Below are 25,294 nucleotides of genomic sequence, written 5' to 3'. Positions count from 1 at the left end.
GAAGGTGACTATCGAAGTAAATGTTATTTTTAGTAGATAATGCAATGGCAGGTGATTAGTCCCAAAAGGCAAAGTGACAAATGCACTGTTTTTTGGTGAAACCGGACATTTTATCTACTGCATAAAACATACATTTTATCTAGTAAATATTTTCATGTACTGTAGCTGTCTACTAAGAGGTAAAAGCTCACCCAGAAACCTGTCAAGCAATCTTATTAATGGGTATATGCCCAATGTGTGACAGCAGCTGTGTCTAACTCAAATTTCACTACAGTCACACTGTTTCAAAGAACTCGTGTACCTTCCTATTGTTGAAAATGTTGTTTCATTCACGTACTATATCGTCATAGCTTACCACACCACCCTTCTTGACATAAGCAAAGTTGCAAAGGAATGAGCAGTAAGATCACAGTAAGCTCTAAATGTTAACTTCACAACTCTAAGGTAATTTCAAGAGGATGCATGTATGAAACTGAGGAGACAAAAGGAAATACATAATTTATTATTTCATGTATCAACTGCTCATTTTCTTCTTAACTAGAGACACCTGAAGTTTGGCATCGAAAACTGAAGCTTCTGTAGTAAGTTTCTCACTCACATGAACTATTTCAAGATTTTATCTCCTTTATTCCCTGACACAAATAGCTGCTCAAGTGAAGTTTTCGGGCTTCGGATTATTTTCAAATAATGAATGAACCAATCTGAAGTTATCCCAGTAAAAACAATAAGCAGCAAGTCCTAAAAATATCAGTTAATTTTGATAATTTAATATGCCATTTATAGTCATCCAAACATCTTACTCAATACTGTTATGTACAAAAACCACTGAAAATAAAAAAAGAATTTAAATGTTATCTTTCAAATGTAAAAGTGCAATTAACACAGGCAAAGTTTTTGTAAGAATGTTACATTTCTATTAATTTCACTGGCTACATAAGAGCCTAACAGGTATACTGCCTACACTAAAGTGAACAAGGATTTTATTTTTTGTTAATTTTGAATAAGCCTGGTAATTGATAAATAAAGTTTTACTGCCACCATAATTATGGTACATACATCCGAAAATGCATAGCACAATTGTTTTCATAATTTTCAGTTTTACAGACTTTAAGAAACTTAAATAGAGGAACAGTAAGAACTGTAAAGTTCAAAAAATAATTAACACCATAAAACCTTGTATCAAGTGAGTGTGCACAAAACAGCCATCCTGAATTGCTCTCTCCAGAATTCTGATAGCTTTCCAAAGATGTTATTTACCCCCAATAAACATTCTTCCTTTACAGTACTGAATGGATTTTCTGGAACAAAATTTACATTTATGATCTTTCATGCATTACACATTCACAATTTGGAAAGAAATGGAAGGCCTTCATACATGTCAGCCTTTAATCTTATCCAGTCCTGAAGTCTCTGCAAAGTTGTTTTTTCTTGTGTCAATATTTTTGCAGCTTTTCTCAGTTTTTCTTCATTTCGTTCTAAATAACGGATTCCATCTGTCTGCAGCTGATTGAGTTTCTCTTTACGACTTTCATCCAGAGGTATGTCTTCATTCATGAGAGGGTTGAATCTGAAGTAAGTATCTGGAGGTAACAGTGCATCCAGCATGGTGTGAACTTCTGTATTGACAACAAATGAAGAAAACAGTTATATTTACATGAGACAGACAAATAGTCCTACAGTCTCTGAACAACAAGTGCTCTGGAGTGACACAGTAAGTGTAAATATGTGCTGCTTTGCTGAGTAAATGTTTTTCCACCATTGCCTTATCAAAACCCCTTTCTCTTTAGAAAGTTTGCAAATGACCCTGTAGCTCTGTTTACTCTGGAAAAGCTTAATCTTCTATTCTAAGACAACTTCACTGGTATGACAATTAAGAAGGCTTTGCAGCTATCCAGATTTTCAATTACATGTACATTCCATTCCTTTACAAGTGAGAGTGCATTCTGAAGAGCAGCAATGTAACTTATATATTCCCATTCAGGATACCCATGATTTGTTACGCTCAGCACTAACGGAAGTAGGTATTACAAAAACGACAGCTATATGTTCTCTAATCTCAAAGACGGCAGTAAAAAATATGTAGGTTTAAAGCCTTCTTTTGCTTGCAACTAATTCATTTTTAAAAATATATTACTACAGATTTTGGATTTGAATTTAATATTCATTTAATTTAAAATGTTCAAGTTAAATTGTAACAGTTAACTAGTACAATAATAAACTGGCTATGTAATGTATTTGTATGTTCCTCTCTTCCTTTTCCCCTCCCTTTTATAACCGATTTTCTCTCCCCTTTTAGATCTCTCTTCTCTTCATTGGCTCCCTTAAAATTCCATTTCCATTACGTCCTTCATATTTCATTCTCTTTTATTTCCATCTCCTTTGCATTCTTGCCACGCTCCTCCATTCTTTTAAACATCTACTGTTATATAAAAATTTTAAAGTGAAAAAAATATCATGGGTAAGACTACAGCAAAAGATTCTTGTTAACTGGAAATCTCTGCTTGGTCCCTCCTCCCATAAATTACTCACCTGTGTCTCTGTTCTTGTCTCACCACATCCACTCTTTCTTGCCCTATTTAATACTCTCCCCTTCTTCCTTCATAATATAACTTCCCATTTGCTCAAATCTACTCTCCCCTCTTTCTATTTCCTCTCCTTTGGTCTCCACTATACTTCCCTTCCTCCTCTTCCCCATCAAATTTCTTGCCCAATTTTTCAGATGCCATGAAATTTTTTCTTCCTTTGATAAAAACTGGACAGCATGTCTCTCCTTCCCACAATTCCCACTGCCTTTCCACGATTGTGCAAAAAACAAAGGTGGCCCAAAATCTAGCTGTTTCTTACTAATGACAGTCAGTTGACAGAGATCATGCAGCAAGGGATCCAGACCGTAAGAGTATTTCTTGTTCCCCAGCTTTTTACAGTATCAGTTTCCTTTGTAAGAGGGGGAGGGGGGAAGTATCTGCATATCAATATTTCCTGTTTATAAAAACAAAACAGATGTAAACTGCTAGTGATAGAGCTCCAGTGTACTCCCATGCTAGGAACAGAGTTTATTTTGGAAAACAGATGCTTGGCTCCTCCTGACAGCAATGGAAGTCATGACCAGTGGCAGATACAGTGTAGCCCTTGGAAAAGCACATGTATAGAAGCACATACAGAAAAGAACAGAACTAACATACTTTTTCTGAAGCTGCTGAAAACCAATTAGTGTTCTATATTAACTATTAAGAATTTCTGTTTATGGGAAAAACAAACCAAATATAAGAAAATATGATTTTTCTACTGAAATGAATTCTTGAGTATGCCTTTATCCTGAAGCAAAAGTAAAAACATATCACTTTGTATAAATCCTGTTGGATTATCATTGTCATTCTGATAAATTTTGAGGTATCTTTTATCTTTAGTATACCTATGTCACCAACCTCATATTAACAGTTGAGAACTCATAAACTAAAAGAGCTTAGCAACAACATAGTGGAGATGAAGATTCACAGAGATAAGGCTAAGAAACGCATTCGTATTATCATCTCCAGAAAACCTGTAATACTGGTACTAAAACACCAACTCTACAGAACGAGTTACAGAGAAACGTGTTTCAAGTAGTTTCAATGGGGTGGGTAGAGAAGAGAAGGGGAAAGACAAAAGGTTGCAGATTGCTCTCTGAATTGGAACTATAATTCTAAGAAACATAAAAACTGAAAACAGTCACAATATAAATGTATCTTAAGACACCAACCTTCTGTATCAGTTGCACTGCTGATAACATTTGTGAGTTTGGCTTTCAAACTGGTGTAGGTGACATTGGTCCTTCCCTCGCTTTCGTATCGACCAGTGCCCAGTGATATCAGACACTGCAATGGAACATTTGGCCAAAGACACTTGCACTCATGAACTGCCAGTGCAGAAGGATTATTTAGAAGCAGACCTCCATCCTGCAAAATTAAAAATAAATACAAATGTTAGTACTATACATAACATATGGTCATAAAAGAAACTACAACTCTAAACTAAACTAGCATAGCAGTAATATACAAAATCAATTAAATCAAACAACCATTCATTTCCATCTTTTGTGCAACTGTTCTGTTTGTGCAATGCAGCAGCTGCGTAGCTAGGCTTCCTGGGCTTATGGACGCTGTCAGTGCAGCTCCTGCATCTGTGATCAGTTCTGCTGTTATAAGTATTGTATAGAAGAGGTAGGCTGAAACAGCAGCATTCACTGGACTATGTGAAGAAGTTATGACTTAATCTTCTGAAGACCTTTTAGGAAAGACAGATATGCATATTGACAATTTCTTAAACAATCAAAAAGTCTGCATCTCAAAATGTTTATTACTGGTATTACAAGGATATATTCTGTAACAAAATCCAAATCACTACCTGCAGATTCTAAAAATAATAATAATAAAAAAAATTTGCAAGAGCGAAGCTTGGCCAAAGCTACTTTATAACCACAGTCGTTACACAGGATGCTATAACCTGGATTTAAGACTTGGAAAATCACAGAGTCATTTAGGTTGGAAGGGACCTATTGATCTCATCTGGTCCAACCCCCCTGCTCAAGCAGGGTCAGCTAGAGCATGTTGCCCAAGGCCATGTCCAGTCAGGTTTTGAGTATCTCCACAAATGGAGTCTCTACTACCTCTCTGGGCAACCTGTTCCAGTGTTTGACCATCCTAACAGTAAAAAATTTTCTGGTGTTCAGATGGAACTTCATGTATTTTCATTTGTGCCACTGTCTTTTGTCCTGTCAGTGGGCTCTACTGGAAAGAGTACGGCTCCCTGATCTTCATTCCCTCCCATCCTTTATTTGTACACATTGATAAGATCCCCCCTGAGCCTTCCCTTCTCTAGGCTGAACAGTCCCAGCTCTCTCAGCCTCTCGTCATATGAGAGATGCTCCAGTCCCTTAATCATCTTTGTGGCCCTGCACTGGACTCACTCCAGTATGCTCATGTCTCTCTCGTACTGGGGAACTGGACACAGTACTCCAGGTGCGGCCTCAGCAGTGCAGAGAGGAAGGATCATCTCCCTTGACCTGCTGGCAACACTGTTCTTAACGCAGCCCAGGATGCTGTTGGCCTTTTTTGCCACAAGGGTGCATTGCTGGCTCGTGTTCAGCTTGCTGTCCACCAGGACCCCAAGATCCTTCTCTGCCAAGCTGCTTTACAACCAGTCAGTCCCCAGTGTGGGTTGGTGCATGGGGTTATTCCTCCCAAGATGCAGGACTCTGCCTTTCCCATTGTTGAACTTCACGAGAATGCTCCAGCCTGCTGAGGACCCTCTGAGTGGTGGCCCGACCATCTGGTGTACCACCCATTCCTCCCAGGTTTGTACCATCTGTGAACTGCCTGCAGGTGCACTCTGTCCCATGATCCAGGTCCTTAATGAAGATGTGAAATAGTACTGGCCCCAGTATTGACCCCTGGGGTACACCTCTAGTGACTTGCTTCCAACTGGACTTTGTGACACTGATCCCAACTCTCAGGGCCTGGCCATTCAGCTAGTTTGCAATCCACCTCACTGTCTACTTACCTAACCCACACTTTGTCAGCTTGTCTATGATGTTACAGGTGGTGTCATAAGCTTTACTAAAGTTGAGGTAAACAACATCTACGGCTTTCCACTTGTCCACCAAGCTAGTCACCTCATTGCAGAAGGCTACCAGGTTGGTCAATCATGAGTTCCCCTTTGTAAATCCATGCTGACTACTCATGAACACCTTCCTGTCCTTCATGACTTTGGAAATCCTTTCCAGAAGGATTTCCTCCATCACCTCCCGAGGGATTGGGCTGAGGCCAACTAGCCTGTAGTTCCCCAGAGCTTTCTTCTTGCCCTTCCTGAAGACAGGAATGATATTTGCTCTCCCAATCACCACGATCATTTAAAGATAATCAAGAATCACCTTGCAATGGCATCAGCCAGCTCCATCAGCACTCATGGGTGAAACCCATCAGGCCCTATGAATTTATGTATGCCCAGTTTATCTGCTCCCTAACCTGGTTCTCCTCCACCAAGTATAAGTCCTCCTTGCACCAGACCTTCCCACTAGCTTCAGGGGCCTGGGATTCCTGAAAGCCATTTTTACTGGTAAAGACTGAGACAAAGACAGCATTAAGCACCTTGGCCTTTTCCATGTCATTTGTTGCCAGCTCCCCTGACCCATTCAGTAGCGGGCCCATGTTTTTCCCTAGTCTTCCTTTTGCTGTTTATGTACTTGTAGAATCCTTTGTTGTTGCCCTTCACATACCTCTCCAGATTCAACTCCAGGCCAGCTTTTGCTTTCCTAACCCCATCTCTGCAAGACTGGATAGGAGCTCTATACTCCTCCTGGATCACCTGCCCCTGCTTCCACCTTTTGTACACTTCCTTTTTATGTCTGAGTTCAGTTAGGACCTCCTTGCTCATCCATGCCTGCCACCTTCGCTTGATTTCCTACTTGTTGGGATGGTCCTTTCTTGAGCTTGGAGGAAGTGATCACTGAGTATCAGCCAGCTCTCCTGGACCCCTCCTCTCTTCAGGGCCATAGTCCATGGGATTCTTCCAAGCAGAGATCTGAAGAGGATGAAGTCTGCTCTCCTGAAATCCAGGGCCGTGGTCCTTCTTTTTTCCCTGCTCCCTTAAGATCTTGAACTCCATCATCTCATAGTCACTGTAGCCAAGGCTTTCTTTAACTTTCATGTCCCTGACCAGTTCTTTATTCTTCATAAGCATCAGGTCCAGCAAAGCACCCTTCTTTGTTGGCTCCTCTATCAACTATGCCAGGAAGTTGTCATCTATGCACTTGAGAAATCTCCTAGGTTGCTTGAGCTCTTCTGTATTGTCCTTTCATCAGGTATCAGGAGGATTCAAGTCCCCCCTGAGGGCCAGGCCTTGGGAATGTGAGGCTTAATTTGTCTGAAGATCAGAAATCAGCCCATGACTAATAGGAACAAAGGGTACTCTTGTAGGTCTGGAACTGAGGAGAGACATCTTTTGCTAGCAACGTGTCAAAAACGTAGGCGATGAGGCTAGGATAAAATACTTGAGGACTAATAAGAATCAGTATGACTGACAATAAGTCTGAGAAGCATTCAGACAAGGAAATTTTGATCCAGCAAATCTCAAAAATTATGTTCAGCACTTCTTGGAAGTAAAATGCTCTTCAGTCCAACTAAGAAATGGATTACTTTGGACTTTGAATTCAACAGGACTTTCTATATTGGGAATGCCTTAAAAAAAGCAGTTATAAAGGCAAAATTTAAGCTGAAAACATTATCAATAGCAGAGACAAATATCTTTATAGCCATTCAAAATCTATACAAAGAAAACATGTAAAATATAAAAGAAACATACTATTGACTACAATAAGCATTATGCAAAAGCTCCCTATATCCTAAAGCTCACTGAACTCCCTATATCCCATACCTGACCATCACATTACAAGAACAATAAAAAAAGGCAACTCTACTCAGGAATAGGTTAGAATAAAAAATATTTTGGACTTGATAAACATTTTACAGAAACTCCTTTTAACTACAGCTGTGCTAGATAAATAAGTAAAAACAGGATTACTGAGCTGAGTTTTTTGAGTTTTTTTTTTTTTAATTAAGCTTTCATTTCAACCTACAAAAAGCTCTTTGAACTCCTTCTGGATACTGTCCGCTTTGCTCAAAACACTGCTAAAATGAATGGTCTCTTCCGTGCCTATTATCCTTTGCTTATGTTTAAATTAGCTTCTACACAGAAAACTAAATACAAGGATGTTTTTGTCCTTGATATAATTCCCCATGAATCTTAATCTCAAATGTTCATAGTTATCTTTGTGGTGCTTACTTTTTTCTTTAAATCCTAGATTAAAAACATGCTTACCAAATAATTTCCACTGATCTTGCCAATATAATTTAATTAAACATGATTGCTTTGCCATGGGAAAATTAGTGTTATCAAAAGTTAGGGGGTATATAATACTAGAATACTAAAATATTTATTTACCCTAATATTTAGCTTCCAGCATTTATATAGATACATGTCATTTTTTGAAAGTTAGAAGTAGGCCTCAATAAGGCAGGAAACTGATTCTTTTCTTCCCCTCCAAACAGATTGTGGTTGATAATGACCACATCCCAATCAATTGTGCTTCAAAGCAGCTTACTCTGTTAAAGATGTTCATCATACTGCTCTTTTGCTTACAATTATCAACTACTGAAGCAGTAAATAACATTATTAGTTAAATCGGACTATTAAGGACTCAATGAAGGAAATGCTCCAATAATTTATTTAATTCTGCAGCTCCAGAAACCTTAGAGCTCATTACGTCAAAGGCTGAAATTCTTGTGGAAAAATATTTCACAAGTTTTAAAATTAGCTGGAATGATTTCACATGTATGTGAATTCGAAGAAAACTGTAAACCACAAAGAATTTTCCAGTTCTAAGATTAAAAAATAGAAACTAACCTTTCTGATTCTGAATAATTCCTCTACTTCATAAAACTAGACAAAAAGTCCTTCCTGAGAAATACATTAAACTAGCAATACAGAAATATGAAAGCCAGATCTAAATTTTTAGAAAAGTAATTTTAAGAAACCATGACATGTCCTTGAGACACTGGAATACAATTCCAAGTGATCGACTGCAGTTTTGCACATAAGATATACTGAGATCACAAGAATCTTCACTGATCCTTGCTCTGAATGCCTATATATTTAGTCTGTCAATTTGTGTTGGAGAACTGCTAAATTCGGTATCTTAATTTTCTTTTCTGATTCTGATGAAGTTATGTAGTTATATAATATTATAAAAACTAATCTAAATTATTTATAACTTATTTTAACCAATTAAATATTTTTATTGTAAGCACTCAGCTTTTAAAAGATGTTTATAAAAATACATTAACCAAAATGCAATATAACCAAAAGACTGAATGACTGCTAGTAGTATGGAATGTCTTGATGACTAACACAATAGCTTCCTCTTCCATATTAGTTTCTATGAGCTTTCTTGCCACCTTAAAGTTTCATGCAGTTAAACAACTGGTAGAAAACAAGGCCAATTTATCTGATCTATGGGTACAGAGATGCCTGTTGGACAAAATCTGAATTCTTGTTTGTCTCTTTTCAGAAGGAAGTCATCTGTTGTATGAGTCCATTCAATTTCAAATGTTCTGTTTTCTCGGTACAATCTCTTGTCTTTCATCCACCTATCTCTCAATCTTAAATTTAAATTTTTCAGTTAGCATGATGGTAGAATTAGGATCTTCCCAGCATGCTTCTGCAGGAGACAAGAATTACAAACCAAGAATAGGAATCCAGAAGCAAAAAGTTTAACCCAAACAATTAAATTTATTGATTCAGGCCATTGACTGAAAGACAGTCATGGCTGGGGAACAAACAAAAGCAAACACTAGTAAAATACTTTTTAGAAATACAGCTAAGTGAATAGTTGCGATGTGCTATGGGGAAAAATATGACAATCACTGAAAAGATTAGGGAAACTAGGTATACTAGTGACAAGCTGCACTGCATACTCTATGGAATGACTGTGGGAAAGTTTCACGTGTTGGACTTTCCATGAATAGAATTGTATTCACACAATAATGCATTTTAGCATGATTGTAAGTATAGTCATCAGCAAATGCCAACATTAGCAAAATGTGCAAAATGCATTGACAGAATGCAACCTTCAAAGTGTATGAATACTGCATTGCATTCTTTGTGCCCATTATCTATTTTATGGAATATATTATCAGAACATAATTTATAATTAAAAAGCATATATTTCGTGGACCCATACTAGCATGGAACAATGCTGGTTTCCTAAAGCCTTCATATAAACAAAATAATGCAAACAAAAAAGGATCTTTATACCACATACAATGGTGTAAAAATCTTGTTGCTATAAAGTGATATTTTAAATTATACTATAAGCTTCAGATGCAATTCAAATTCTACAAAGCAATGCTGATTTTATGCATGGCCCTAAACCTTTTCAGTTCCTAATAAATTTATCAGTTCCTTTTTGACAGACTGGAATGTCTTCAAATGTCCCTCCTTTCATGTATATTATTAGATATATTGCTATGGTATGGTACTGTCTGTGTGCACAGACAGAAAAAGAGAGGCAATACAAACAGTTTATTAGATAAACTACTCTATTATCAACATACACTTGGGCTAAAAGCAAAACCAGTAGGTCAAGTGAAGTGATTATCCCCTTTTATTCAGTACTCATGAGGTCAAACTGGGAATACTGTGTACAGCTTTGGACACCCAGTTACAAGGCACTGAGAAACCAGAATACGTACAGAACCATTACGATGGTGTGGGGGCTGAAGCACATAACATAGGAGAAGAGATGCAGGGAATGGGGTTTGCTTAACCTGTAAAAAGAGAAAGCCAAGGAGAAATCTAATCACAGCCTTCCACTACCTAAAGGGGGAGAAGACACAGCCAGACTCTTTCAAAAAGTGCAGAATAAAAGCCAGAGAAGCTGTGGAATCTCCATCCTTGGATATTTTCAAAACTCAACTGGGCAAGGCCTTGAGCAACGTGACCTAACTTTGAGGTTTATCCTGCTTTGAATGGGAGGCTGGACCAGATGACCCTCCAAGGCCCTGTCCTCCCCCAATTCTGCTAAGGTTCTACTCTATTTAAAGAAATATTATATGAATTATAGATGCACGTTATTTTAGCTCTAAAATGAAATTACATTTTAAAAGGCATTCTTACTACAAATTGAACTTTGTCAGTCCAGTCTAAGTCCTGTGGGAAATGCAAGTTTGCATTTTCCACATGCAACTCATACCTTGGAATCTGTAACTGAGAGGGTAACTTACAGGAACTCTTCAAATGACTAACTGCTGACCAACATCCACAAAAATGTGCAATTGTCCCGAGTTCTGAATCAGGACTCAGTGTTGGGCAAACAGCCAGAACAGACCCCTCATTCCCTCTGTTCTCCCGTTCTTAGATTGTCTGGCCTTCCCTACATTTCACCATCTCTTCTCAATTAGCTAGTTCTCAATCCAATTGCAAACTCTCTTTTTCACTTCCCAAACATACATGGGTCACCCTTTCCCTTTTGTGTTCTTCTGTGCTGCTACAGTCAGCGCAGTGCCAAGTACTAGACGTTTCTTCATACGCTCAACTTTGCAAAACCACTCCACACTGGAGTCAATTTGCTGGCAGTACACCGAACACGAAGTGCCATAGTAGGAATGTTAATGCAATTAAGTGCTGAAAAAGGGTGTATAACTTTCCTAATGTCATCGTGCAAGTAAACAGTAGGGAAGAAGGCTTTTTTAAAGTTTCTAATAAAAAATAATGGAAGTAATCAAATTAATCTTAAAATGGAACTTAATATATATAAAACCAAGCTTGTTAGTGATAGCAAAGCAGTGAATTCAGGGACTGGGACATTACTTTCAGTGTTTTGCCAAAGGCTTTCCAAGTGGTAAACATTCAATTGTTATGTTTTGTTTAATATTTTATCAGCTAATTCCCAAGTGAACTCAATGAAATTTTTTTCATACAGATTTTTCCAAAAACTTCCCTATGCAATTGTAACCATATTTTTAGGGCTTGCTTGTCATTAGCCAGAAGTCTAAAACTGTACCTCATATTTTCTGTAAGTTTTTTGATAGTTGCAAAATAGTCAGGGACGACTCCCTCGTGATTTGACTACCAGATCATCAATTATTTAAAGCAGGAAAAATGCACTTTTTGTACGCATGTGCTCCAATGAAAATTCTCTGGTGAAGATACCCTGCTTGCCCAGTTCTAGGGATAAAGAAAGGCCTCGTTAAACATTATGAAAAATATGGGGGCAAATTCTACAATCAGAAAGAAAATACACTGGGAAGTCTCAAAGAAAGTGCTCCAGACCGTTTGGGAGCCTGGTAGCACAGGACCTTCTGAAAATCTTGTCCCATTAAACAATTATGGTGAAACGTGCATAAAGTCACCACTCACAGATTTTAAGTCAATACTTTGGAAACGGTTATTTAAAATTAAGATATTAAAATAAAAAAATCAGTTTGAGCCATACTTTACCATGGGCAGTTGTTTCTAACAAGTTCATTCTGTACATTCATAGGCTATCATTGCATTTCCTAATTTTGTCAGACTCAAGCTGTGCCTTGTAACTGTTCTGTGTAACTGTGTGCTGCATAGTTTCACTTAAATGATGCTAAACTTTGTGAAGAAAGTGATCTAGCACTGGACGAAGGATATATAACTTAAGAAAGCCAAGTCTGATATTTGGAAGCTGAGTTTGTTGGCTCCATAGTAACCACTTCACCTCACTGCCTATGCAGACATGCTTTGCATTTTAGTTCACTTTTACAGACTTGCTCTGTTGTTTACTTTCATTGTCTTTGTGAAAAAGTGGAGACAGAATTAGTACAAAGCTATCACAGGCTAGGACAAGACAGGCTAAGATTCTGAATGGACTTTTGAAAAGTATTTTTTAAATTCTATGTTTAATGTCAACATAAATATAATAAATATGCAGATGAAGGATAAGGCTTATTGCTTCACATGAGGAGTCTGAAGAGTTCCTGCATTATAACAAGGGGTTACTTATTACAAAAATTAAAATAACTACTCTAAATACATTTACTGTCGTTTCCATAAGTAAAATGGGTATGCCTTACTGAATCATTCTGTAAAATCAGCTCAGTAATTTACATAAGTAGCAGCAAATGCCCTGTCGTGGTTTAGCCCCAGCCAGGAACTAAGCACCACGCAGCCGCTCGCCTACTCCCCCCCGGTGGGATGGGGGAGAGAATTGGAAAAGCAAAAGTAAGAAAACTCGAGGGCTGAGATAAAGACAGTTTAATAGGGAAAGCAAAAGCCGCACTCACAAGCAAAGCAAAGCAAGCAATTCCTTCACCACTTCCTATAGGCAGGCAGGTGTTCAGCCATCTCCAGGAAAGCAGGGCTCCATCATGCGTAATGGTTACTTGGGAAGACAAACGCCATCACTCCAAATGTCCCCCCCTTCCTTCTTCCCCAGCTTTATATACTGACCGTGATGTCATGTGGTATGGAATAGCCCTTTGGTCAGTTTGGATCAACTATCCTGGCTGTGTCCCCTCCCAGCTTCTTCTGCACCTGGCAGAGCAGGGGAAGCTGAAAAGTCCTTGACTAGTGCAGCAACAACTAAAACATCTCTGTATTATCAACACTGTTTTCAGCACAAATCCAAAACATAGCCCCATACCAGTCACTGTAAAGAAAATTAACTCTATCTCAGCTGAAACCAGGACATGCCCTCAGAATAGAAGACAGGAATGAGAAACAGAAGAGTTATTTTACTACCTGTAAGATGTACTCATACAGATTAACTTCAAGATTCACATCCTGACCTGGTCCTCTCATTGCACTGTGCACCCAGTGCCATTATGAGAATGTTAGTATATTCACATATAAAGCTTTAAGGTTTGCTCAAACATCACTGGGCTACCAAATTACAGCTCTTAATATATGCTCTGTGAAAAAGGAATCTATACATTCAAATTTAACTAAGCAATAACCTAGCCCTTATAGTGTTCAGCTCAGATATACTCTCCTCAATACAAAGGTTACATGATCTCCCTGTTCTGTTAAATATATAAAAAAATGTTTGAAATATTACATTAATTATGGCTCTCCTCTCGTGAGCAATCAGTCAGTCTGATCGCAGTACCACTGAGGATGAAACTGTTGAAAGAGGAGCTCCCAGCATGTAAAGGAAATCTTTATGTCCTTGCACAAACTATTTTGACCCCATGAAATAGAAAATGTTATATAAATATGAAACGGTACACAAGTAGAATTGTTTCCTCTTTATCTTGGTGGCAAGCAATGGATAGCGGTGCCAACATTTCTAACAAACCTGTCTAAAATGTATAGTGCACTAGAACAATTTGTTTTAGCTTCATTCTAATGGTGGGTCTGATCCACTTTGCTTCAACAGAGATGAGTGAGAAAAGATTTTTTAATAAATTAGGTAATTTTCTATAAAGCATACAATGACCTACAGTTATCTCTTTGTATAAAGATTTCATGCAATTTATTTAGAAAGATTCAGCCTTGCTTCATAATCATGCTAATAGGCATGCTATTTGGTCAATGACATACAATTTGATGTATTCTGCACTACGCTGATTCTCAAGAGAGGCCTTAATTGGTGACAGATATTAATGCAGTCCTCCTATACACCAAGTTTATAACAATTTCAGAACAAACCGATTCCGTTACTTAAGGAGAGGCAGAGATGCTCCTCTAAATTCCCAAAATAAATGTCTTGTGCTCATTACTTTGTAAGGCTATCTCAAAATTACAATTTCTCTTCAGACACTAGAAAAACAAACACTAGAACTCTGACAAGTAACTGCTGAAGTGTGCACTGAAAAAGGGATTCCCCTTCAACTGGCTAATGGAAAAATTCCTTAGAAAATGTGCAGAAAATTAAAATTAAATGCATTTGTATTTATATTATTGAATGACTCTAATATTAAAATTTCTATTACTGCTGTCTGATAGTTTAAAAAAAAAAATCAGAAGGTACATTAGCTACATTTGAAAAGATACATACTGAAAAGCTTCCTTTTCGCTACAACTGTTCTCCCATACAGTATTTATCATTTTTTCCTAAAAATTAGCAACACCATAATACACTGTTTGCATAGACACAAATGTTATGCTAAATGCTTCTGAGAGCTATCAATACTATTGCTATTATAAGCTAAACATTTAATAATATATTTTACCCTACATTAGCCATGTTTGTTCTTGACATTTCTTTAGAACGAATGGTCAGCTGAAGTAGACTGCTAGGCGATTATCTTAAATTATTAAGTCATCCCAGCAAGTAATTAATTCACAGAAAATGACCAGCTGCTCTGAAAACATTACTGAATTCATGTTTTATATCAGATATGGAAAATGTACTCTTGCATTGTACTGATGAAGATTTGCTAAATATTAGCAGACATCATGAAAGAAAGAACTACTGGGCAATAAAATATATTGTCATTAAAAGCACAAGCTGTGCACTGCAGATTTAATTATGTGAATTCTGCAATGAACAACAGGGCACATCACCAAAATAGTATTTTAATTGTGGTTCCCAAATGATGAATTGCCTGTAATATTACAAGTGAGGATCATAGTGTGCAACCTAAGAGAAAAAGCTGGCCTGTGGTTGAATCTATACTGGCCCCAAACACAGGCCTGAGCTTGAGTTCTCTGTATGATGTTTGTGAAGCACAGGGAAGGTTCAAGAGTACAACAAAAAAAAACCCCACCCACCCACCAAAAAAACCCCATGGTCATGAATAAAATCCTTCTGGAGTCAGATAACACTAGTGGGCTCAAGTCTATAAGGTTTGTCCTTTCTGACAACATTTAACATAGGAAGCATATAAAAACTCTATTTGCTGTGACAGGGTGTATCATACTAAGAAGAAAGCTCTAGTAGTTACACAAAAGAATCACATTACTATAAAACCTCCACAAGTGAGCAATCCCAGATCCAGAGATATCTTAATCCTTGTGAAAGCTGACCATGTTAGATTTTCAACATTTCAAAATTCTTTAAATTTCATTTCCCAAGCTAACAAAGTAAATATTCTTAAGACTCAATATAAATATATATCAATAACCTGATTGTTATTAATCTTACTTACTGATATTAGTTTTGCTAACTAATTGGTCTATGCTTTTAGCTATCAGTTTACTAAGGAATAGTAAAATGACAGGAAATTCAAAATGCTTTGAGAAAAAAATACAGGAGTGTATGAAGACTAGTAGTGATCCATAGGGAATGCAGGTGACTCGTTATTGGATATATCACCAATAAATGCTACTAAAAACCTGCTGGTCATTCATCTGTTTAAAATGGTACAATAATCAGTATGTTGTAAGCTAACTCTACAGCCAACTTCTAAACCTAAATATATTACACACTCCACAAATTTCTTTTTATTTTTCATATTGTAATTTCAAGCGGAAATTGGATTTCCCTTAAAACCTCTTTTTTATAAAACTATGTAAGCTATTTAAATTTCTTAATACAATTTTATTCTTTATTTGTTGACTGAAACATTAGATTTCATTTCCTTGCAACTGCAACAAGGCAGGTTCATAACTAAAGGATTTGATCTTACAATGGATAAAATTTAAGAAAGTGAACTAATTATTGGAGATAATTGATGTGAAGGGTTCAGGATTTGAATATGAACTACCTAGTATTTATATCCACAGTGGGGGGTGGGGGAAGGGGGAGAAAGAACTGAAGGAAAAGTTCTGCATTTTCATGAGTCCTCTAAATTAATAAGTACATGTCTAGATGGCAAAATACAAGATGGGTTTATCAAAGGCAGACAGAAATTGAAACAGAAATTTTTAGATTAAGAACATCTGGATTTATAAGGCACCTTACATACCAGACCACTGGAAGTGATGAAAGAGACTACAGTGGAGAAAGAACTGGCTGATCAGATGGGACAACAGTCTATACTGAATGGGGAACTCTTTGGCTGGGACTGTTTTCTATCAGCATTCCTCAATGGCTGGTTTGGGGCTCATCCTCTTTATTATTAATTTCTCAAAAGCATGCAACTGCTAATGAAATCTGTTACTATAAAGATAGAGGCTTTGCAAATACAAAAACCTTACTGTAAAAAGAGAACGACTCTAAGGTCTAAGGAAAGCCAAAGGAGATGACATACAGCCAAGCAAAGTGCTCATAAACACAAAGCTCTGCTCTTCAGAACTAAGTTAGAATCAGACCAACCATGAGAAAGATCCGAGTAGAGCACTATCGCAGAATGTTTTAACCGCCTGTATATGAAGTAGCTGTTGAAAGGCAACTGTAATTCTAAGTTGTACCTTCCTCTGAAATAGGAAATACATGACACAGTTAAGACATCATCTAGAATACAGTGTTCCAGCCAGATCAAATTACCTCCTCTGAATTTTGCTTTTAATTTAGAAATGCTTATTTTTGAATCTGGTGTATCATTCAACTTCGCACAGTGTGTCTTGGGTCATGCCAAAACACGCTGAATAGTCCAGTTTCAAGAAAGATTACTGAAACTGCAGCAGGTGCAATGAAGGACCATTGGGATGATCAAGAGAACACAGAGCCTACTTTGCAAGATTGAGACAGACTGGCATATTTAGACTAACAAAATAAAAAAGGGTATGAGTGCTTTCTATAGACACATCAGAAGGGTAAATACTACAAGAAGAAAAGTTCATTAAACTAGAGAACATTACTGGCACAAGGACAATTTGTATCTATTAGCTACAAATAGACTTAAGAGTGAAAATCAGAAATTTTCTAGCTATGAGAAAAATGAAGAAATATCTTCTTGAAATAACCTTCCACAAGGGTAGCAACAGCAAAGACAGCTTTACATGTTTATGAACTACAGTCTATGATGCAGTTGGCAACCATGACAGAGGACTGAATTTGACCTGAGGAAAACTGTTTCGTTCTATACTCCCTTATCTTTTTTCCCTACGGAAATGCCAGCTGAAATAATTCTAAATTTTGTAGTAAAAAATCTATAATATATCTGCTACTAAAAACAGCAGTATAAAAATACTGCCAGTAAAAGAAACATTGCAAGGTAAAGAATCTTTGAAGAGATTGCCAACTGATTTGGGATCTGCAAAATTAACACTACAGATTGATCCTTGTATTGGAAGAGAAGCTCAGTACAAGAAATAGGGGTTAGACACTGTGCCCTATTTGACTAATGGGAATGCACTGGGTATTGAACTAATTGACTTTATGCACATTTTGCATACATGGTGAAAATTATTCCTACCACAGTACTAAGACCTGTATCCACAACAAGAAGAGGGCAGTTTCCTAAAGTACAATACAGAAGGCAAATTAGAGGCTGGATGGCAGCTGACAAAGCATGAAGTGATTGTTTGCATTAAGCACCAGACCACTATATATCATAAACAAGCTTTCCTTAAGGGAAGAGGTAACAGTGTATCAATAGTCCCATTACATTCTTAGGCTTTTATGTGTAATGAATATCACAAGGCTATTTCATATGGAAATATGGCTCCATTCAGTCAGTATTATGGCCCCCAAGTCAGCATTAGACAGATATACAACCTGGGAAAATAAAAATTACAAGCTATCAAGAATTGTCAGTAAATTGTTCTTTTTGATCTAAGAAACAGTGGCTGGTAACATCAGAACTTAAGAGCAGCGACCTAGATTGTTTGTACAGAGATTACTGAATTCACTCAGTTCTTAGTTTTTCACTATACCAGCCTCTGATTTTACAGGATTTGTTTTATAGCAAATATTAGCTGGTAAACAATGTCACTAAAGATATATGGACTCAGAAGTCTAAGCAGAAAAATAGTTAAATGTAATAAAGCTCATTTGGGAGCGAGGTTTGTTTTTTTTTTTAAATAAGCACTCTGAAAATTACATTATCAAAGCATCACTCAATCATTGGAGATAAAAATTATAACGCATCCAAGTTAAATGCCTAAACAAAATACACTCCAAATTTCATGTCACTAAACAAATCTTCCAATAACACCTCACTTAGCAAGTCCCAGCAGGGAATCTTGCAAGCAGTCTGCTCTGCAAAATACTTCTGGTGCAGTAACCACAGCAATTTCACAACGGCTGGTAAACTGTGTCATGCGTGTCCACCTTAAGAGCTGCTAACCAAACCTCTAGAATCTGTAAGAGAAAAATAAATGCACATATCCATGTAGCTAACACATTCCAGTGAATTCCCTCTTCCTTAAACAGTAGGCAACATTGCCTCCAAGGCTGTAGGAAAATGTGTATGGCAACAAGTACACAGAGAAACAAAGAAATATTTGTTTCTATCATTGTGAGAACAAGATACACCTATTAAACTGCAGTCTGTATAAGCTCTGGTGCATACTGATCACCGTGGCATATCCTAAGAATGAAAAGAACTTCAATGTGACCTATATTCTATGTCTTCTTAGAGCCTGGGAAGCACCCTTGAATCTAATTTTAAAAGCTACCGTGTAAAACCAATTAGGGTAGGATCGACTAAGCGAATCACTTTTGAAGGCCTCTCCTGTAACAAGCTACAAAGATGAAATGGCTTTACAGATTTACTGCTTAATAAAAGGAAGGGAAAAGTTTGAAAAATATAAGGAAATTGTGTATTATCTTTTTTTAATGAAGGTGAGACTTGACATTTTACTTACATCACATTATTGGACTACACAGATTTTTTATTTCTAGGTTGTATTCTCACGACACATCCTGGTAGACCTGCATTATTAAAACTCCACTAACAGATGAGCTGCCAATTTAACCGCTTTAGTATCTGATCTTGTTCAAAGAAAATATGATTATCTGAACACTACTGTAAGTCAACACCAGCATTTTAATAAATGGAATTGTAATGCAGCAATGAAATCATGGGAAGCTATCAAGAAAAAGGCGATCAAGTCCTTTGTACTAAATTAAGCATGTCTTATTTTAAGAAAAATCTGTGGCTTTGTTAAACTCACCACCACCACACACACACAACCCCTGCTGCCCTTTTAATTAATCCTGTGGGACAAATTTAGTTTTTACTGTAAAACCTAGTAAATGAAGTGTGTATAATGATTTTGTTAAATCTTAAATTGCTCTTTTAATTAATTGGCAATTTCCTCAGCATACTGTACTGTCTACTGAAGTGACACTGAGTACCCCAAATGCTTTCCACACTACAGAAAAAGAAAAAAAAAAAAAAAAAAGAGGAGTACATGTAAGAAAACACCCCTCTGTGGGAAGTACCGGGGGGGGGGAAGTAGTAGGAAAAAAAAACCCACTGGTTGTAACAGGACTGGGGAGACATTAAGAGACCCTCTGTGCTTCATAAATAGATTTTAATATAAAAAAGCTGACATATGTGGCAATACAGCTTCTATATTGTAACATCATGACTTCGTCTCTCTTGACTTGCACAGTTCCTGGAGAAGCATGTTACAGGGATTAAATCCCTTTGAATGTTAATGTGTTCCTCTTTTGAACCACAAAGAATATTAATCCTCCTCCCCTCATCTACCAACAGCTGCACTGTTTTTTCCTACTTGACAGAGTGGAACCAGATAGCATGGCATGATTGACCTGAATGTAAATATTGCTATTTGGTTTTCAACTGCTTGCTTTTTGCAGAAATTTAACAAACCTGGCATCAGCTTATCTGCAGCACAAATAAGAATAAGTGTTCAGGCACCTAGAAATCTCTTTCTAAACAATTATGTCAGAAGAATTTTAAAAATCATTTATTACCTTATTAATAAACAAACACGTTTTACAATCCCCTTGAACATTTACAGTGACTAGTACAGGAAGTCAGACTGGAATGCTCCCAGAGAAAGGGCATGCATGTGTACACCAAAACACATGCATATATAAAGATATATATTCTGGAAAAGTGAGGGTTAAAGCGAACAGCTACCATTCAGTTCAGGCATGATTCCAGCATATACATCTAGAGTCGTACATAAAATCTTTACAAACTAATCTCAACCCTACGAATAATTCTCATTCAACTAGTTCATACAATTTGTGAAAGGACTCCAATTTCAACTTATCTAGTAACGTAAGACAAGCATATGCAGGTTGACCATAAAACAAATCCACTGAATTTCCATTATCAAAATAAGTATTTTCACACATTTGAAGAGTCCTAAGTCCGATCAACTGCCAGAGTGGTTTCCATTTAGATTTAAATGTAGAAGTGACTGATAAGCCAATACAAAACCTGGTCTCCATATATAATCTTCTAGAGTCCCAAGCTTCAAAGCCAGGAAACAAATCCCATTATATTTACTATTCTGAATTTTCACAGACATTTTACAATTATTTTCACATTTTGGCCATCTCTATTCTTTGAATTATTTAGAAATATAATCTGCTTCCACAGTGTTGATATACAAGTTAATAAGAAACTAGCATGGTTTACATTCAGAAAAGAGATTGTGTTGATTAATTAATGTAAGTTTCCAATCCATTAAAAAAATCCTCAAAAGACCATCATCCTTCTGACACTGTACTACAATACTGAAGCCTTTGGCATAAATTATTATTTACAATTAATGTGTACTGTGCTGATACACTTTACAAAAATCACGGTACTATTGAGACTGTCGAACAACATTATGCTTCATTTATTTCTGTAGTTCAAAAGCAGCCCAACCTGTTAGACAGTGTACAAGCTTAAAGTGATAAGACAAAAAAGAGCAAGTACTTCCATATAACACTACAAATGTTAGTATCATATAAGACCTGGTCGATGAACTTAACATGACAATTGCAGTGCACTTTTAGAATAAAGGCTTAACAAAAATCTACTATCTCATAGTTATAGCTCATTTCATAAATAAGGACTAAGAGTTATTAACATACTTCAAAAATAATCACAAAGCTATTTTAAAACAGGAATATGACCGCATTTAGGATTCTATTTAAAAACATATTTACGCATACATGTTCTTTTCAATTCATCTTGGATACTTTAATAGAGATAAAACTCTTGATTACCTTGCATTTTCCGCTGAGGTACCATTACACCCAAGAACACAAGGGTAACAGTCTGCTACATGCATATAGGCTCTTACCCCAGGGTTAAGACAAGGTAATTCAAGGCAGCTTGAGTGTGCAGTGGTGGATTTATAATCTGAGATAGAAATCTGCATGAAGACAGTTATGTAGCATTTGCCATGTAGCACCTTGCTACCTGGCTGTCCATAAAAAAACCAAGCACATCCCACAGAAAGTAGATAATACGGAAACAGAGATGTGGTAAGAAAAGTGTGATCTGGGGAAAGAAAAGCATGAAAGACATGAAAGATGACAACCTTTGGATTCTAAAAGAATTCAAAAGTGTTTAAATATCATGCCTGGGTAGAAGAGAAATTTTCAGATGATGTGAAAGTTTAAGTCAGAAAATTTAGCATCTACTTTACTACAATAAATGGGCTTAGTACTGAAAACATACTTAGTTCTTTACAGCTTACAAAGGTGAACCACATACTAAGTCCTTGCTTTCCAGTAATTAAAATACGTCAAATAGAAAAGAATGGCGAGTTTGTGAGACAGTGTTGGTAAGATCATATGGAAGGGCTTTGTCCAAAGAGTCTGGAGTAAGGAAAAATGAACTAGACTTCATTCTAGCTCTGCGTGTCTGAGAATACTGTATCTGATCTCTATTAACACTAATCATACATTCTCTAGTCTGGTAAATTGGTCTTAAAAGTGAATATAGATTAAATTAATAGCGACCTTACTGCATTTCACACAAGTCTGGCAATTCAGAAATGATGTTAGACAAGTAATTGTCTAAGCACTACGCAAAACTTAAAAATCACGTTGTTTATTTAGCTATGCGTCATACAGAAGCACAGACAGACTTTGATGTACTCTCAATTCAAGGAAAGAGGGGGTGGAAAGGTGAGAAGAGGAAGAAAAGTGCTTCACATAGCTTAACACTGACCCGTTCAAGCAGTTAAGAAGCAGCTTGGAACAGCTCCAAAGGCTAAAGCAGCTCCCTTTCCAGTTTTCCTTGGCCAGATAGAAGATGACCACATTTCAGGGTTTCAAGCGGTGCTTAAGCTTGGAATATCTGATGTGTTATTCCATTTTTAGCTTTAAAAAAAAAAACCCAAAACCTTACTTGCTTATTTTAGGTAGTATTTGATTAAAATGTTCTGGGGATAACCAGATGTACCATACTGGGGAGGTTGTGGGGTGGAAGGGAGGGGGAAAAAAAAAAAGATCCTAACAAAAAGGGGAAACAGAATAAAATGGAAAAACTCTCAGAATCTGGTTGATGTAGTAGCACCATCCTGCCTTCCATGGGAACCCTTCCCCTTCACCCCCCAACTTATGTAGAGCTTTTATATAGCTGAATATAATTATTCCATCTCCTTATAAACATTAATTCAAAATATGGAAGTATGCTGGGTTTTTTTCCCAATTAAATTCTAGCTGTTTCTCTGTATCAATGCTTCTGTTTGTTATCTCTTAATCTAATGAATGTTTCACTACTTCATTTTATATTCTTTATTGATCTGTTAATTCATTAAACTTCAGTATTACTTATGCACATTACAATGCTAATGAGATTACACAGCCTTTTAATGGACACCATGAAAAATTCTGTATGTGATCCAGGTACATCTTATTACCCAAAATATGCTATTATTGCTTTCTTATTTTTAAGGCTAATGCTACCATGTGAATTAATATGACGGAAATGTAATAGATGCTTTCTTTAAATTTAAGTGATAGAATCCTATGCTGTCTTTGTTGAAGGTCTCTGGTTCAGTCACCCTTGGTAGTACTCTCTGCCACAGATCTGCAACAGATCTTTTTAAAAATAAATACTAATAGTTTTAAATTAACAGGTACTGTAAAAAGGATTCTTCTAAAACTCAGATAACTGCAGAACAATAAAGGGGCACTGGAGGACAAGAACACAATGGTTAAAAAACTACTGAAGAAATTAATTTGCCTTGCTCTTTACTAACCAGGGTCACCAACAGAAGCTATAATACAATAAAGTAGCATACACTGTTGATAGGAGACACTACTTTATCCTCAAGGGAATTTCTTTTGCAGTTGTCCTCTGAGTTTAATCTTACTGCCGTGGCATCTCTTATTCTTTTTACTAGCTCAGAACCAGGGTAGAGCTTAACAAGCCATCAATGGAAAGAATTAAAAGTAGACCGTAAACTGGAATTATGCACTAATAAAAGGAACATTGAAATGCATAACTTGATTTTTTCACACTTTACAGTATTGTTAGATTTTAAGTCATACCATCTGTTTAGTGAAATAATGCTCAATGAAATACCAGTTGTAAGCAGGAAGTCAGAAGCAATTTACAACTCATATAAGGTTTCCTTCCAGGCAGAGAAGAAAGGAATAGCAGAAGAGCTTAAGTTTGTATTGAGAAGACTAAGATTTTTAAGCCTATACCCTTTCTAGTTCTCTAAGGGCTATACAAGATAAAAATTTCCTTTCTTACCCCTCCCTATCCATCCTAGATTTCCTTTCTGCTACCAATTTATTTGCTTAGTTTTGATTCAGAAATTCAGACAACTTTTTTCTCAGGTATAGTATTGGAAAATATTTACTAAAGGAAAATATTTCAACTTACCTGATGAAGATCATTGCCCAAAACATATTCCTGAAAGTAACCTGGTGCAGCAGATGATGCTCTAATGGCCTGCCACAGTTTATACTGGCAACCTCCAATATAATGAGACTTAACACCAGGGAAGTGATTGTAGTTTCTAAAAACAAATGCTTTCAGTGGTGTTCCTCTGTTTACAATGGTGCTTACTGCAGCTACCTAGTGAGTTAGGAGGAACAAAAGTAGTTATACATAATAAAAATAGTGACAACTTCCCACAATATGAAATTCAATTTATACATTAAATACACCCCTGGAATCCTACTTGGTTCATTATTTATTTACTTTTTAAATAATGCCTATCTAAACTTTAAAAAGCAAAAGTAAAAAAAAACAAATCAAAAAACAAACTCCCTAAAGAAAATGCTATTTTTAACCTGAACTTAATTGTTTTCACTGGCTATTCTGTTTCTACAAATATCTATCCATCGATATTTAAACAAAAAGCTGGTGTCATCTGTATTATTTGAAAATGTTTTGCCTTTATGAGTAGTTTATTCTCTAAAGTCCATAACCAGCAATGCAACAATGCCATTAAATACAAACATTAGAAATGTCAACCAAATTCTTTCTCCAAGAAAATGATTACTTAATATTGCAACTTCAGTTAAAGGAGCAGGAAGAATCTCCCCCAAAGAAAAAACCAAAAGAATCAAACATAAATCTTTCAAGGTTTTTTGTAAGGACACTGAAATGTCGTTAACAAAAAGTCACATATGTAAATCTAAGAGAAAAGTCAAAATGGTATTTCCATAAAACAAAATCTATGACTGCAAAAAAATCACATCTTACAGATATCATCACACAAGGTGAGAGTACCTACAGTTATGGGTGAGTGTTAGAATGTGCAAGACCTTTTAGTGATGATGCACCTAGCCTGGCTGGCACTGTTCAGAACAATACTCTTTAGCAGACAAGTGGGTGTTCAATTCTATTTTGTTTACTATTTTACAAGGCAGAGTGTTTTTGGGAAACATTACTCAACAGCACTAGTAGCTGACACTGTGATATCACTGTATTCATTTCCATTCTTCAGCTACATAAGTTAAATCATTTAATTCACAGTAAGTCCATCCTTATACAAAAACCAATAAAAGTCAAGAAAAGTA

At 36.6% G+C, this 25,294-nt stretch overlaps 1 protein-coding gene across 4 annotated transcripts in view; it reads right to left on the bottom strand.

The window, feature by feature from the left end:
• Window positions 1-1,013: 1,013 nt before the first annotated feature.
• PNPLA8 (patatin like domain 8, phospholipase A2) overlaps window positions 1,014-25,294 on the bottom strand; it is a 43,360-nt gene continuing 19,079 nt past the window's right edge. For all 4 annotated transcript variants that reach the window (XM_072862013.1, XM_072861997.1, XM_072862023.1 and 1 more), the window contains 3 exons: window positions 24,150-24,344; window positions 3,740-3,935; window positions 1,014-1,616 (listed from right to left, as the gene is read on the bottom strand). In XM_072862013.1, the coding sequence (XP_072718114.1) occupies window positions 1,342-1,616; window positions 3,740-3,935; window positions 24,150-24,344 (666 nt within the window). In that variant the 3' untranslated portion in view covers window positions 1,014-1,341. The remainder of the gene's footprint in view (window positions 1,617-3,739; window positions 3,936-24,149; window positions 24,345-25,294) is intronic.

The sequence above is a fragment of the Ciconia boyciana genome, chromosome 1, assembly GCF_034638445.1.
Source record: "Ciconia boyciana chromosome 1, ASM3463844v1, whole genome shotgun sequence".
Taxonomy (NCBI): Eukaryota; Metazoa; Chordata; class Aves; order Ciconiiformes; family Ciconiidae; genus Ciconia; species Ciconia boyciana.
The sequence above is the reverse complement of the archived record's forward strand: the minus strand, read 5'-3'. Positions and strand labels throughout refer to the sequence as shown.